The sequence below is a fragment of the Eschscholzia californica genome, unplaced genomic scaffold, assembly GCF_041429995.1.
Source record: "Eschscholzia californica isolate CP2 unplaced genomic scaffold, dmEscCali1.0.p SCAF_4, whole genome shotgun sequence".
NCBI classification, from domain to species: Eukaryota; Viridiplantae; Streptophyta; class Magnoliopsida; order Ranunculales; family Papaveraceae; genus Eschscholzia; species Eschscholzia californica.
In genome coordinates this window covers 2,168,448-2,185,627 of record NW_028238461.1, presented here as the reverse complement: position 1 = coordinate 2,185,627, position 17,180 = coordinate 2,168,448, and the positions used below count along the sequence as shown (strand labels likewise).

The 17,180-nt window shown below is 34.4% G+C and overlaps 1 protein-coding gene and 2 long non-coding RNA genes across 3 annotated transcripts; 2 read left to right on the top strand and 1 right to left on the bottom strand.

The window, feature by feature from the left end:
- Nucleotides 1–8,678: 8,678 nt before the first annotated feature.
- On the top strand, nucleotides 8,679–10,908 carry LOC147541444 (uncharacterized). Its single transcript, XR_015223708.1, has 3 exons — nucleotides 8,679–9,187; nucleotides 9,509–9,653; nucleotides 10,587–10,908. It is a non-coding gene; the product is annotated as an uncharacterized LOC147541444 (long non-coding RNA).
- Nucleotides 10,909–12,931: 2,023 nt separating this feature from the next.
- LOC147541443 (uncharacterized) lies at nucleotides 12,932–14,756 on the top strand. Its single transcript, XM_086638333.1, has 2 exons — nucleotides 12,932–13,327; nucleotides 14,387–14,756. The coding sequence occupies exons 1-2, from the start codon at nucleotides 13,201–13,203 to the stop codon at nucleotides 14,524–14,526; spliced, it is 267 nt and encodes an 88-aa protein (XP_086494459.1). The 5' UTR covers nucleotides 12,932–13,200; the 3' UTR covers nucleotides 14,527–14,756.
- A 405-nt stretch (nucleotides 14,757–15,161) lies between these two features.
- On the bottom strand, nucleotides 15,162–16,581 carry LOC147541442 (uncharacterized). Its single transcript, XR_015224282.1, has 2 exons — nucleotides 16,303–16,581; nucleotides 15,162–16,154 (listed from the first exon to the last, which is right to left on the bottom strand). It is a non-coding gene; the product is annotated as an uncharacterized LOC147541442 (long non-coding RNA).
- Between the last annotated feature and the right edge of the window lie 599 nt (nucleotides 16,582–17,180).

Sequence of the window (17,180 nt, the reverse complement as noted above, 5' to 3'; positions counted from 1 at the left end):
TGTATCCGTACATGAACATAAGTTGGAGTTTTCTTCTTTGTCTGAGCTCTCGTAAGCCCACCTAAAAAAACACATTGGTTACTTGCGGGATTCATGTGCGTACAGACGTACAGTTTGGTGATTCTTTTTATTGTCCGAGTCTACAGTTTGCTGATTCTTTTTATTGTTCGAGACTACAGTTTGGTGATTCTTTTTATTGTCGGAGTCTACAGTTTGGTGATTCTTTTTATTGTTCGAGTCTACAGTTTGGTGATTCTTTTTATTGTTCGAGTCTAAATCCGTCTTATTTTTCTCAAGAGTACAATAGTCATATCAATTTTGTTTTAGATAATGAATCTCAATTTATACATAATTTGGGTCTGACTCGAATAGCTCTAAAATCAATCCAAGTCAACCATTAAAACACTAAAAACAGACATTGTGAAGCCATTGAGATTATTGTTTAGAAGAAAGTAAGAAACTGAGAAACAAACCACTATATACAATAGAGTGATGGCAAAGAATTGTTAGGGTTAAGTTGTATCTAGTGTGTATGGTGAGTAAGACTTGACCAAAACCTAAGGCCTAGGCTACTTGCTACTTCAATTTGTCACTTCCTCGGAAGAACAAAATCAGCTGTAACTGATCAGGTAGGTACTCCAAAATTATCCCTTTTCTTCTCCCACCCACCTTACTTTCATCTCGTCTTCTAGTTATTTGTAAATTTCTTATACTCCATTTTAGTGATGGAGGTGTTGACAAATCTCAGGTCTTTTAGGGCATACCTCATCTCTAGATTAAAGAAGGGGTTTCTGCATTGATTACTAACTGGTTGCTTAATTATTGGAAAAGCATAATACTATGAGCTCCTTTTGATATGAATCACCATTTAAATCATTGTTAATTTTTGGGTATACCCTAGAATTTTATTCTTTAAACCTGAAAGTTGAAACTCACTAAGTTAATGCTCAATCAATATTTTGGTTTTATAACTTTTATTTTAAACCAAGGAGAGGCTTAATTCAGCTTGATTTATGAACTATATTATTCTCTTTTGGAATTTAAAGGGATTGCTGTTTTCGGGTTCGAATTTTCTGTTTTGCAGGGAGGATATCAATCATGGAGATTGAGTATCATCCACAAGCAAGCAGTGTACCCAACACAAAAAACAATTCCGATGGATTGGAGCAAATTTCAGTTCTTAGGTATAATAATCTCTTTGATTCTTTCGAGTTTTATTAGGTTCCAATTTTTGCAATCAAAATTTGAGAAAAACCCACCCCTTGTCTTGCTTAATTCATTTTTGAACTTGGGTTCATTGACTTTTTAGGAGTCCTTACTTGTGTTCTCACCGTTAGCTATTTCCGTCCGGACTTTGTGAACAACAACAACAACAACCCATTTTTCTTCGTTTTTTAGGATGATTTTGCAGTATTACATTGATGATTATATGTATGTAGGCAGGAGGAGATCCCAACCATGGATGATGGAGAGAAAGCAAATAACAATTCTTATATTGTGATAAAGGTTATGTTCTTTGCAAGAGCTCGAGATCTTACTGGCTTGACCGATATGATACTACAAGTTCCATTTGGTAGTACAGCTCAAGATTGTCTAACTAAGATCTTTGATAAGTTCCCTAAACTGGAAGAAATCCGACACTGCATGGTCGTTGCTCTGAACGAAGAATATAAACCAGAGTCTACAGTTGTTAGAAACAAAGACGAGTTAGCTATCATTCCTCCGATAAGTGGGGGCTAGAAAGTCGAAGATTAATGAAATAACCGGATCTCTTGTCGAATTTGGTACGTTGAATGTATGATCGAATCTTCTTTAATCATTTTGAATAAAGCAATGCTGTTTATCTTGTTGTTAATCGTTAGCCATTCATCTAGAAACTAATCGATTTTTAATTCAGTTATATTTCATTGATCTTGTTTTTATATCAAAAAAGTAGGAAACTCTTAAACTTCAAATGCATCTATTAGATTGGTAAGACATCCGTTATTACATAGGAAACATTTCACCCTGAATGAAGTTGCTTTTTAGATAATTCAGCTGCCTAGCTAGCTTCTCAAAGGCCCTTGGCGAGAACTTCTGCTTGAAATCTGAGTATTAGGGATCCACTTTTGCAGTAGTATCTCTGGGTTTGGTGGTTTTTGTCATTCTGTGCTTTAGGCATCTGAATATGACTAATGTATATTTGTGTTTTAATCTGGTTTCCTTGAATTCTTACACCTTCCGTCGAGTCAGTTCTTTAAGATGATTGTTGAACTTCAACATTGTACTGAATTTGGGATGAAGGTCTGACTCAAATGTATAAAACCAGATGAAATCCTTCTTTTAGGTAGTGTTATTTTTCTGCACATAAGCTCACTTCACTCGCAGTTTGAATTGAGTCTAAGTTAGATTCCAGATCGTCTGTTTTTATCTAATTTGTGATGTCTGATTAATTTGTATGGCTAATTCAGGTTGATTATAGATATGTGAAAATAGTCCACATGAGAAAATGATACTCTAGTAACTAAGCATATAATATCTAAATCCTCTCCGCCCTTTAGTGTTATACTCAAAAGACTTGTGCTTTTGCTGATTTTAGTTGTCTTGTTCAGTCTGAAACTTGGGATATTGAGCCTTCCAATGACCTTTTTGCTTACAGAAGCTGCATTCGTTCATAGCAACCCTTGTATAGGGTTCTGACTATTCTGATTTGGCTTAGAATGAACATCTAGCACAGTTGATAGGTGTTTGAAGAATGTCTTTCCTGCTTGGTATTTGAGACGTGTATCTTCAGCCATAAGCTCATTACAACTTTAGCAACAAATGGAAGTGGCTTACTATGCAAAATTGTGCTACAAATTGATTCAAAATAACTACGCAAAGCCATCACCAACTGAACAAAACGACATTTCTCCCTTCGAGCACTATAAGGAGTTAAAAACGCCTGCAACTTTTCAGATTATGTAAGAACTAACTAATCCCAAAGATCAAGCATTACGGAATGAAATTCTTGAATACTTATATCTCTAATATCAGCTTCCTACTTATATCGGTGTTGCAACTCGCAAAGTTCGACCGCGTAAACATATCTGCTAAGTAGTTCCACATCTCACGACAAGTTTGGAACTTCACCAATTGATACGTGTGTTATTAATCTATTTGTTTCTGCAATTATATATGTGTAGTCTACAAGCTCTACTTAAATGAATTCTATTTGGGCATTAGCTTCCTTTCATGCAGATGAATTCAACTTTCTAGGTTTTTACAACAAATTATCTAACAAGCTGGGTAAGCTATAATTCACTGAACTCAATGCCAAATTTTCAACATTATGGACAGAATACAATTTTTAACCGTAGATTCTATCATTTCATTCAACACTGAACACATCACTGAATGCTATAATTCATGGAAGAAAGAAGAAGAAGATTTAAAATAAAAATCTGATATTTAGAGGGCATGAATTAAATGTTTAGATTGATGTCTCTTTAAAAATTGTTGTCTCTTTCCATTATCATATAAAATAATTGTCCACATAAGTTATCTATATATCGTCTACCATAATTATAACAGATCTAACATTTGTCTTGAATCAAATAAGGATGTGAGTCAGGTTTCCAAATTTACACGTAAAATGGAACTTCTACCCTTTTAAAGAAGTATAAAACTTTTTCCGTGGTTGAAAAGATGACATTGCAGTAGAACTAAATAGAAGGTTCTAGAAAGCTTGAAGAACTACGGTTGAATTTATCATGAAAATGTCATTGTGGGGTGAAAAGTTATAATCTTTGAATTTTGGGGCAATCAAACAAAAAAGCAGTTCGAAAAAATGTCTTCTACTTGGATTGTTTTCATTTCAGTTTTTTTTTTTGATTCTTGAGTAATAGAATTTTCAATCTCTTTGTGGATCCTACAAAAGAAAACCTTAACAAAAAGAGAAGGTAGAACTTTTTTTTTTTCTTTTTACCAATAATAGAGCCTTACAACTTTCATGCACAAAAACTGCTTTTAGATGAAGAGATCAAAATTTTCCAAATGAACTCTTTCCTAGAAGTGTTCCATGCTCTCTGGTCCTCACTTTTAGCTATATGAGACTTCTTGTCCTCTTTAGTATTTGTTTGTCCATCAACTCCCAATATAGAGAGAGTTCTAAAGGCTCAAACTTCAAATAAGGTCAATAAGATTTTTAATTACCTAATGAAAAAAAAAGACATTTTTGTACTATTTTTGTTGTAATTGCACAAAGAGCACTAGGTTCTGTATCCATTGGAAAGGTTTATCTTGTTCGGGTAATTCAACTACATAACCAGGAACAACTTCACTTTTTCGGTTTAACCCTCGGACTTTTGTACAAAAATGAATAATTTTAAATGCAGTAGTGTTAATTGAACATTGACATAAATTGTCTCAAACTATGGCATTTGTAAGCTTTACACAAGGCAAACCTAAGTTACCCAACTACAAGTATCACATTTTCAACAACAAAAAAAAAAAAAACTACAAGCATCACAAATTCTAGGGTTCCATTAGATAAGAAGGACATTGAAAATGTGTTGTTTTTTATGAGTTTTGACATCATTATGTCTATGTGGGTGAAATTTGGCCAGGTCACTCAAGTCCTAGGAGGATTTGAGAAGTCTGACTGTTTAATTTTCAAAAGTCATGGGAAATAGACTATACCAAGTCAAAAGTCAAAGTAACTCGGCTTTGACCCTTAGAGAATACTAACAAAACCTAATTCTCAGTCCTATTATACATTTTATTTTATAATTTGCTGACTTGACAATTTTGACTTTTGTGGTTGAACTTTTTCAAATAATTGCTAAGACTTTGATAGTTTCCCTCATATCTATCTGGCATAATTCATTCTTACACTTGTATTATAATTTCACAAATGAATAGAGTTTGACAATTTCACAATATATTGGTAAAAGTTCTTATGGCTATTTGCCAAAATAAGAAAACAATAAAACTAAATAAAAATAAGTCTCGTTTCAAGGATCATTAAAATCATATTTAAATGCATAAGTTTCATATACATCTGACACGATAGAGAGAATGAGATATATCTACAGCTAAAAGTCTATTACTAAAACTGCAATTTAAATTTTCCTCTAGTTTAATTTCAACTTAGCCTGTTACCTCTCTTATTTGGTTTTTTACTTTCTACTGTCTTACAATAACATTTTTCTATACAATTTATTGTAGACCTAACTAAAGGTCATGGTTATGGTCAAGTAATGTGTCCTATTTCATCAAGGAGGTCTCTGTCTTTATAAATTGGGCCATGCACTCCAACTTTATTTATGCTAGCAGTGATTTGAAGACCTTCTAATCCTTTGACCTATCTCTCTCTCTCTCTCTTTCTCTCTCTTGCTAAATAGGGAGACAAGTTAGAGTTCAAAGAGAACTTACAAAAACCACCTTTCTCTCTTCACTTACTCCACAGAATCTCTTTCTCTCTCTCTTTGAATTCCAAAGAGAGTTAACAAAGCAGTTCAAAGTCTTAAGAGTAGTTTTGTTCTAGGTAGTGAGGAGGATAATATGAAGATGATCTCCTCAAAGAAAGAATTGCAAGGACCAAGACCTCCACCACTTAATGTCTCCTCTACCAGCCATATGATCATGACCAAGAAGAAACCAGTACCACCCTTTAATCATTCTCATACTCATCATCAGTTGATAAATGATAGAACTAGTAGGCGATATACCCACGATAAATTAGGTAGCCGTCAACCTAGGAAGCACCAACCCATTGTAATTCACTTGAAGTCCCCAAAGATTATCCATACTAAACCTCAAGATTTCATGAACTTGGTACAACAACTTACCGGAATCCAATCGAATTCCTCAACTTCTTATAACCCTACTACTAGTTATGAGATCTTAACATCAAATTGCACAGATATTGATAATTCTGGTGATGAAGTTAAGAATATAAAGATGGTTAAACAGAAAGCAGATACAATAAGGACGTCTCATGGTGGTGTTTCATCGTCATCTCTAATGATGTTGTCTTCTTCAAATATGCTTTCACCTTCTGGAGTAGTATTTACTGCTGATTTTATGCCTTCCCCTGCAAACTGGCTTGACATAGGCAGCTCCATCTTTTAAACCCTCATGATTACTCAAGGCTTCATTCAGCAGCTAGCCTTCGTGAAAAGGGAGCTAGCTAGGGATATTATTCTTTCTACTTGTGATCTACACTTAAATGATATTTGGATTTGTATATTTGATTTGAGTTAGCATAATCAATTAATTAAAGTTTTATTTTGCTGATTCTTTTTTTTTTTAAACAAGTATAGTAGCTAGTAGTACTAATTTTATGGTGATAAAATAGAGTGCCACAAAGTGCTAGAGAGAGCATTTAGGGCTTCCCATCTTTATTACTACAAAATACTAAATAATAGAGTGAGACATTACAGTTGAAGGGCTCAAACTAAACTGAACCAATCAGATCCAACTTGTTTTGTAATAAGTTGAACCAAACAATCAAACTTTCAACAACAAAAAAGAAAAGAAAACCAAACAATCAAACTAAAAACTGAACCTAGCCAACCCTCATTGTTGATTGAGTTTAGTTGGGTCACATGGCCGAGTGCCGGAGTTGAGTACGTTATCCCTTTAATTTTATTTTTTTCTGAGAAAAATCGACTACGATCTACGGTAGTCGTTACAAGGCATTGATATATAATGAAGATGTGATAAACACGATAACCGCATAATTTAAACCATTAATGAAAGAGGCCTAGGAATTGGGGTAAGTGGCTAATCCCATGGTAATCAAACTGGGTCTAATATGTGGCGAGTTTAAGCGAACATAGATTAGGCTAGTCTGAGTGCCTTCACACTGCCTCAATATGTGGGTTCTCAAACTGCCCTAATTCATGGTTTCCAACTGTTCTAATTCGTGGGGTCTTAGACTGTTCAGTCCGAAGCAAACAGGAGAGAGATGAGCTCCACCTTTAAAGGCACCCCTTTTCTTTATCACTCCGAACAAATTCTAACAAACAAGCTCATTTACTCAGAAACAAGAAACCATGTATAGATTTACATGTTTATAGCTTTTCCTATATATATATATATATATATGGCTGTTATCAAGTGATGTTAGGTTCCATTTGGGAAGTTTGACTTCTGATAAAAAGCACTGCCACGTAATAATAATCCTACGAGGTGTGTTATGCACTTGATGTTAGATCCGTGGGACCGGACAAACGATTTGATTACGTGGCAAGACACCTGACGGGTGTGTTAAGTGGGACCCAACTAGTAGTCACCTACTTTCCACCACTCAGTCACGAGGAGTTCGTAAAAAGCATAAACCCTTTGGTTAGAAGAGTGGGAGAGGTTTAAGAGAAGAAGCTCATCACCACACCACCACCTGTAGGCTGTAGACTTACTTTCACATCACCTCAACTTTTTTTTTTTTTTTTTAATTTGCCTTTGCTATATCTGATATCTCAAGTGAAACTGTTCATTTGCCTTTCACATGACTCTTTGATTTTTTGGTTGAAATGCATGACTCTTTGATGTAGCCTCCAAACTCTTTCAATCAATTCATTTTAGATCATCTATACTTATAACCTATGGGAGAGGTGAAGGAATAGCATATCCAGCATTCCCTCTAGCCCTCAAATGGGTGGGTTTTATATATAGCTCTCTATTCTTTTCCAAGTCCACATTAATTCAAATTCCTCTAATGTAGTCAATGTATGTGGTGTCTCATGGGAGAGCACATGTTGTTGCATTCCTGAGCAACCCTACAAGAGATTAAAAAGATGAAATTCAGATTCAAGTAGTTTCTTTTCTTCGTTATAATAGGAAAGGTAGTTAATGTTATGGTCGGAACAACACGAGCTTCTTCAATGTCTTGTCGATGAGAATTTATCCCAACTTTTTTGTTAAAATTTACAATAACAATGTTTACGTAGCTAATCGTTTTAAAATATGAACTAGTATAAAAATATCTCTTCTAACTCAACACGTCTGAGTTACGCATAATAAACATGACATTTATAGTAATTTCCAAAAGTACTCATTTTTTTGCTTGTTATATCCAATCATTTGACTTATACAGTCATATTTTTAAAATTAATGTTCCAAATTTACCAAATCAGTTATTATATCAAAAGATATACTGTAATTTTTTTTATAAGTTACTAAGATATACCCGTTAAAGCACATGTTAGAAGAATCTTTAGTTATCTACTTATCTTTATATGGACAATCAAATTAATCAGCCATATTATATAATCTGAAAATCCAAATTTAAGTTAGGCAAATTTGGACTTTTTATTACTCCCTACAAACAAAATAGGCAAAGGATTGGGGATTGAAAATCAACATCTTAATTCTAGTATTTTAGTTTAGTGATTCACTTCACCTCTATCAATGTTCCTTAATTGGCATAGTCAAGTGCCGTTAGGCCCTCATTAACTTCACACCTATTCTCGGAACCTAATCTATATAACAAAACACAAAAGTTGTGACTAGGACAAGCTGATTAGGACCAAAAGAGCAAACCTGCCAACTAGACTGGAAGATTATGTGAAATCTAACGGTGTCCCTACCGTCCCTCCAAATTTTCTGCCAACTCAGACTAGAAGATTGTGAAATCCCTACAGTCTATGCGGACGTTTCTATTAATTCAATCCAACTGTACCCTCTCAAAACGTTTCAACTACTTCAATCTAATTGTAACTCCGCCTTCTCTCCAAACGTTCCATTTACGCTCTCATATTTCCATCTATCTTTCCACCCATTCTCCCTCTCTCTCTTTTATTCTTCCGCCACTTACAAAACTAAATTCATCTTACAAATTCATCTTATTAGGGTACAGTTCATTCTTCTGCCACTTCCAAAACCAAATTCATCTTATTAGGGTTTAATTTTTCATTCAACAAAAGATTAAGCGTTTATTTGATTTTTGGGTTGATTCTTGAATATTTATGTTTTTCACTTTAAAGATCTTAAACTTATTCATTTTCCTTTGTTTGTTTTCTTGATAGTTCTCCATTGTTGATCGACCAATTTAGTGAGTTTCACTTATGGTTCAATTAGATAGTTCAATTGATCATTGATTTAACTCAGACCTCTTCCCCTACCTCTCCCTTCTTATTATCTCTGCCTTCTTGCACCCATGGAAATAGACATATATATTTAACTCAAGAAGCCTTCTGGATCCAGAACTAAATCACAAATATGGGTATGTTTTTCTTGTTCCTAATTAATTGTGTTCATCAGTTTAGTGATTTAACTCCAAATTGTCCATATGTTCGAGTCACCTCCAATCCTATCCTTTGATGACGACAAGATTATTCATTATCGACAAATTTGATTCTTGGATAAGTTAGATAGATTAGATTTTTGGTCGTTAAACCTTTTATCATCTTCACTCCATTATTGTTGCTCGCAAAAGAGTAAGGTTCCAATTTTAAAACATAGAGAAAGAAAATTTCAATTTGAAAATAAAAGGCATAAATTTCACAATTATACTCAAGGATCTCATGATTTTTTTCGTATACAGCGACATGGCAAAGAAGATGATGTATTACCATTCTAATCGAAGTTACATCTTCACTCATTCAGAGTCAAATGATGGATCCCTTCTTCAGGTAGTAATGTCTCTCACTCTCAGTCATTGAGAGACAAATGAGGGGTCCCTTCTTCAGGTAGTAATGTTCCTCACTCTCTTTATCTCTTTACTCTCTGTCTCTCCTTATACCAGTAAGGTTATACATGTTTGTTATTGTTGATTGGTACAAAAAAGAAAACCATACACGGTTCCGGTAATGCTCTATAACATGTTCTTTTTAAGGCGATCTCTTCTACGTACTATGCCTTATTATACAATCAAACATTCAGTCTTAATGTAGTTCAACATTGAAAAATTTGAATGATTATCATTTCTTGGGTCATAGGTGTTTGAGATTTCAGTGATGTCCTATGTAAATGAAACATTACAGCCGTTTCTTAATTTCGAGTGCTCAATGTTTTCGTCCGTGTACTCTTCTGTGTAATTCAATTAAATAATTTTGTGTATATCCTTATGTTTTAGTTAAACTTGATTGTTATTGCGTTATTAGAGTCTAGACTTTGTGTTATGTGAATAGTTTTCGTAATTGCTCACAGGTAACTTAATAATTTATTGTTAGATAATCTCATCTCTTGTTTGAACAAATAAGGGACCTTCTGTCTCTTTGGTGTTATGTGAATGATTTGGTCTGAATTCTTATTTGAGGCATCTATTGCTATTTCATTGAGAATTAATTGTAAATTTAAGTTTCAAAGCTTCCCTTATACAAATTCAAAAGAGAATTACATGAATCGAGATGGGGAAGAAGCATTTTACCATATTTTTCTTATAATTCTCTTTCATGTTATAGTTTTTTAGTCGAGTTTTGAGGCAATGAAGTTTTCTAAAATCCTATTAGGCATACTATAAGTGCCACAACAATTCCGGCACAATATTCTCCTTCTACAAATCAACCTAATTGTTTATAAATAGTTATGCAGTTAGTGTTAACTGTTTTCTTTTGATTACATTTGTATCGTTTAGAGTTTGTCTTCCAATGCTAACTCGAGATTTATGTTGTTATTATTAGGTAGACTAGGATTCAATAGAGTATATAAAGACTCTTGAGCCTCAAGTACTGGTAAAGCTTCTGTTGTTCTTGCTTGCTTTATAATGTCTGATTCCAATGATGTGAAAATGAATTAGGAGTGGATACTCGAGCTAAGATACAAAAAGCTTGGGGTTTTTATTAAATTTGAGGTGAGCAAACAAGAAAATGGCCATGTTCTACATGTGATGAAGTTTAAATTTTTGTGTTATACGCATTTATTTTAATGAAACTTAATAGACAAAATGTTGTAAAAAATCACTATTTGTTATAATCCATGGAATCAATTTGTTGAAGTACCTTCTTAAAGTTTTGCAGTTTACAGCTTATCTCATTTTTTTTTGTTATCTTTAAATTTGACAGTCTTATTTGATAAGAAATACTTATAGCTATTCTCATTTCCCTAATTTTCTCTTATAGTACACCTTCACACTACGATTATCCTTTGATTCCAGTTTTTGTATCTAATTTTCTTCATTCTCTCAGTAGGCATATAGTTTTGGTTCTTGAATCGTACGCTTACCCCTTTATATCTAAATCTACTAAATCTCACCTTTCATAAGTGTGACTAATTTTCTCAATTATTTGAATCGACATGTTCCTTAAAAATGGATGTATATCTAACCATTTTTCTCACATTGTTCTATTTCAATTGGTCTCCCTTATTTTTCGCTTTCATTCTCAATAACTACACATCTCTATATCATATGGGATTCATGTCTCCAGTCACGTTTGAATAGTGTTCTTTTGTCGATATTTAGAGGGTCTAAGAGAAGCTCGAAAATATAGAAGATCATGGGTTTTCTCAAACATGTGATAATCGCACTTTAAGTTTGAAATTAGACTTGCACCGTGCCTTCTGGGAGAAGCTCGAAAAAACAGAAGATTAAGGTTTTTCACAAGCGTATGGTAGTTGTACTATAAGTTTGAAATTAGACTTTTACCGTGCCGGAGGCACGGGCTATGCCTAGTATATATATATAAGAAGACGTGTGAAACTCTTAAGATTTCCCCCCTCCCCTGTCTTCTTCTAGTGGTAGTTGGAACGGCTCTTTTTAATGATATGTTGTAACACCAACCACTACTTTTTTGGACCATCCTTTATATCAAATCCTTCACACTTTTCCTAGGCTTTATCTTGTTATTGCGTAACGACTATATTAGTATAAAATTTATCTTTGTTGATTCTGATAGTATTATATTTTCGATATCATCTTGTTAAAATAAGGTAAATAAAAATGGGAAACTTGGTTAAAACTCTCTAAAAAAATTGAGTTTTGGTTAAAAAGAATTTATCAACTTTTTATAGGCTTCAGTTCCCTGTGACATTTTTGTAAATAATCTAATATAGGGAAAAGACGAAACTGACCCTATTGAAAACTAGTTTGCAAACGAGATTGCAAACCAGTTTGCAAGACAAATCAAATTGCAAAGTAGTGCAAACTAGTTTGCAAAGCTCTGCAAACCAGATTGCAAAGTGTATGCAAAGTCATTGCAAGGCAAACCAGATTGCAAAGCAATGCAAACGGGATTGCAAAGCTCTGCAAACCAGTTTGCAAAGCTCTGTAAATCAGATTGTAAACCAGTGCAAACCAGTTTGCAAAGCTCTGTAAACCAGATTGCAAAGCACTGCAAACCAGTTTGCAAAGCTTCGCAAGCTAAGATTCCAAGGGCAATTTCGGCATTAGAAATGGGAGTGCTTTTAGAATTGTCCTTCAAGCCTATTTCCAAACTATATATGGGGCTTAAAAGGACAAAAAGATAACTTGTCTTTTTGACAAAAAAACACATGAAATTGGGACTCCGACCCAATTTCCTGAATAGTAAAAAGTCAAAGATTATTAAAAACAACGGTGACGGTAAGTCCGATCAATCTCCTGGTTGAATCTCGGTCAGGTGACGTGGCCAGTCCAGATTTAGGGAGAGAGAGAGAGTTTTTCACTTTTCCTTCCTAAATCTGGGCCGACCACGTCATCGTGCCGAGTTACTGGAAACTGGCATGGCATTGCCATCATTTTTGTTTTACATTAAGAGAGTGTAAGTGGGGTGTAAGAAAAAGTTTTACATTATTAATAAGAGGTTAGAAGAAAAACAGGAAAACCCTCCCTCCCCACAATACAAGGGTACAATGAGAGAGATCCTTAAAAGAAAAAAACGAAAACCCTCCCTCCCCACAAAAAATAAAAAATAAAAAATAAATAAAAAATAAAAAAATAAAAATAAAGAGAGAGCCTTAAAATTGGAGGGTTTAAAGAAAGTCAATGGTAGGTGTTGATTCCAATGTTCGTACATATAATAGTAATTTAATATCTTTCTTCTTCTTCATCTCAAATTCTTATTCTTTCTCTTTCCTCTCTCTTTCTCCTTCTCTCCTCCCCATTACTCTTTTTCCTTTTTTCAATTTCATATTTTTGGGTTTAAAATATGGCGTTCTTTAATTTCTTTTATTCTTCAATTAATCCAATCTCGATTTGGGTTTTGAAATCATCTTGATGACAACTCATTCATGATACTAGTTAGACAGAGATAGATAGATAAATTGTTAGAGAAAGAAAGAGAGGAAAAGAGAGACAGAGAGAGAATTTATTTAGGAGGAATGATGGAACGTTCAGTAGGATTTATGACGGTTTTTGCAGTATCAGGAAGCGTTGTTTTGGTTGCTCTTCAAGTTCATAAACGTCTTCTCTCTGATTTCATGAAGAAAGTTGAATTCGAATTCGGTGGTAAATTTCCCTTTTCTTCCTTTTCAATGATTTGGGTTTTTTTTTTTTTATTTAGATCGTCAATTGATCTCTCTCTGTTTCTTTCCCCTGTTTTTTTTTTTCTCTGTCCCAAATTCCCTAATTCATTCTGTAATATTATTTATGGGGGGGTTTTGTTTCAAGAATCAAATTATTTGAAATTACAATATTATCTGGAATGTCTCTCTGTGGGCTTTTGAAATGGGATGTGGGTTTTTACAGGTTGACATCATATTCTCCCCCTTGACCTTTTCTTTTGTTAGAAGGCTTCCTCTCCCTTTGACTTCATTGATTTATATGACCACCTACAAGTTTTTGCTCATCTTTCTCTCTCTACATTAGCCTGATTCCCCATAACCATTTTTTGTTCAATTTTATTTTTACCTCGTTATGTTATTTGATTCAACAAAAATTCATCTACATTTGGTCAACAAGGCAAACTTTTTACATAACGTCAGTACGACTTATCAAATTACTTTGTCTTTTGGACAACTAGCGTTTTATTTTTATCGCTTCATATCTTTACCTAAAAAGTTAGGAGAACAAAGTTAAGTCAAGACAATAATACCTTATCAGACATTTCATCTCATCTCTTCACCATTGTACATTAAATAGGTATAGGTATATATGGTAGAAATAATTTTGTACTAATATACTTACATAATATTTCAACAAAAAAAATCTACTTACATAATATATATGAAATTTTAATAGTATCATTTTGGACCCTTCTCTATCAAGTCATAAATGTTTCCCTTTTCATAAGTTAAATTCAAACTCTCCTTAATTATGTGATATATTGCGTATTTTTATTACAGAATCAACTTCACTCTCAAACGAAATTAGATATGACTCAAGGTTCTTACACGTTGTTAGTCTTTAGAGCGACGCCTTGGTGGGAGAATTTTTAGGACACGTCATTTCGTTTTATGTTATCTAATTTTCGTTATCTATCAAGTATTTGAAGTTTTGTTGTAATTTTTTTTTTTAATAATTAGAGATGCCAAATAAGTTCTTATATTTCCTTTTTTCTATTTACAGGGGAAAGAAAAGGATGTCAATCGAAAAAGAAAGTTAGATTTGCTGCAGATGTTTTGGAGCCATCATCTAATAATAAAGAATATCGGAAACAACGGTCCCGAATGGTCAACAATATATCAAATTCAAGTCATGGTTGTTGATCTGGTTTGGAACTTGAACAAAGCTAGGTGGTTCCATGTAGTGGTGAATTATAGAACAGAGAAATCTTTAAAGTGAACATTGTGACATAATTTTCATATTTCAAAACAGAAAAAGAGATGCTCAGCTTTCTTATTTCTTTATTTTTGATATTTTATTTGCACAATCTGGTACATTATGTTGCAAAATTTTGTTAAACTATGAAAATTTGTCGAAAATTTTGTCAAAGAAATCTAATCCTGATACTTTTTTTGGGCAATCTAATAGTGATGTGATTTGAGAAAGATCATGCAATTATTTTATTGTGATTATGTATATATCGGACCCATGATTGTGCCTTCCCAATTTGATTGCACGAAGACATGGGTGCCACCCATGTGAGGCCAGTGAGGCGGTTCATCACTAGTCATGAGGTCTTGTGAGTCTGGTTCACTCACCATTGGTGCTCGTGCCTCCAACCGGAGGTCTACGGTTGTGCACTTTGACCGCTCTCATTGTGTGGTAACCATGATTGGGAACCCTCTGCTTTGTATGATGACTCTTAGTCATTACATTTTCGTGTTTGATAAATACATTAATTAGATACACGTCTCCTTTAACTATATGAATGAATTTGATTTTGAAAGATCACTAGGTATGACCCGTGCCTCCGACACGGAAGCTAATGTTGAAAAAGAATATGAAACTTCAAAACTATAATTTATAACAGGTTTATTTAAAAAATTTGACGAAAGACTATCGCGACATCCATTTCACCTTAGCCCATGCTTCTTCTTGAGTGACTTGGTAACAACCTCATAAAAGGATCTCAACTTGAAAGATAGAGGGTGAACTGTGAAGTGCCCCAACAATCCAACTTGAATATTTGAACAATACTAAATGAGAAATATATCTAGTAGCAGATATATGGTTTTGTTGAGCTAAATGACGATGAAGTTGTCAGTGAAGATGATGGATCCGCAAAATACTGCCTCAGTGCAACACAGGTGTGAAAAACTACCTGCTTCTCTAAAACTGTCAGTGAACCCCCATTAGATAAGCCTAATGCCCTAGAATTACTTCATGATCTCACAGAAGCTGCATCGTGTAGAATGTTCAATAATTTGTGCAAACCCTCATCGGATTCAAAAGAATCAACAATCGTCCTGAAAATAAAAGCAGCAACAAAAAATAAAGCAGCATTTTTCCTTTCCAGGTCTTGCTTGCACTCGGTAAGCTGAAGTGATAACTCAACAACTTGGTGGACAACCTCATCAGGAAATGCACAAACACGTTCCATGACCCTTGTAAGTAAAGTCATAACTCAAGAACCATGAGTGAAACAATATAACCCTGATAATAGGAGTGAACTATCAACTTGAACACCAAACTTTTACATGAAGAGAATCAATAGTGAATAAGCAAGATGACAGACCAAAAAAAGAAATGGCCAGATCTTCCCACTGCAAGAAGTTTGTGAACACCACCACGATCAACAAAAAGTGCTGCAAATTTTCGACGAGCACCGAATGAACTAATAAACGTCAGCCCATCAGGCAGAGGCATCATAACTTTTGACACATCTTTTTCTATGGAACACCGTTGTAGTAGTGCAATGCAGACGTCTACCCCCTTCTCATGAAACAATGACCTTAGAAATTCAACATATTCCCCAAGGTAAAGCTATGTTAGCATTGGAAATTGTTTCACATCCTTGAAGATCATGTTACCAATTATAATTAGTAGAGCATAATTCAAGAGCAAAAGACATATGAGACTGGAATATATGTTAGCTTTACCTTGAGACTTCGGTTGCATTGGCAGCATCAATCACAGTTTCTGTAGCTTCAGCGGCAGATGAAAATGCATCTCCTTCATCATTTGTGCTTTTGAACACCTCCAAGTTCAGTTGAAGTAAATTAAGAATAGTATTTTAAATACGAAAAGAGTAACCATGAATATGAGTGGTGCACCTCTAAAGCAGCAGTCTTGACGATTTCCGCAGCAGCGTCACCAGCTGCTCTGATGGCTTCTATATGTGCATTTCCTACCCTTGCTTCAGCTTTAGGAACTTCGGTAGAATGCATCACCAGGTTCCGGAGAGGATAAGGGAAGTCCATGTCTTACCATGTGTATTCGGGACGACTCTCTTATTCGAACTCGCAGATCGAAATGTATTAGCTACTAAAGTTGAATAGTATCACGAGGTAATCTTTTCAATGAATCTACACTTCGTGGGAGACTGATTTATCGGCTAAGAACACGACTTTTTCGAAGAAATGCTAGTGCATTGGCTAGTGTCTCCAATAAAGACCTCTAAAATAACTCCATTTAATACCCATGCGAATCTTAAATTGAATAGAAAAATGGTTATACAAATATTTTTTTTACTTTAATTTCTATTTGCCCCCTATTTTGTGAGCATCTTCCTTTATGACCCCCTATTTTCTGTAAATTCAAATATGATCCACTTTTTCGATGTAAATATCATTCCTATAAATATTTTTTCAAAATAAAATAAAAAAGAAAACTTCAATTCCATCTCATTTCTCAACCCCCCCCCCCCCCCCCCCACATATCTCTCCACGTCACCTCTCCATCCCACCTCTCTCTCCAACTCACCTCTCTCTCTTCAACTCCCCTCATTTCCCTACCCCCACACATATACTTAGCCTGT

Coding starts and splice junctions, on each gene's coding strand:
- LOC147541443 (XM_086638333.1), top strand. CDS start 13,201: ATGATGGAACGTTCAGTAGGATTTATGACGGTTTTTGCAGTATCAGGA. Junction 13,328..14,386: donor AGTTGAATTCGAATTCGGTG/GTAAATTTCCCT, acceptor TTCTATTTACAG/GGGAAAGAAAAGGATGTCAA.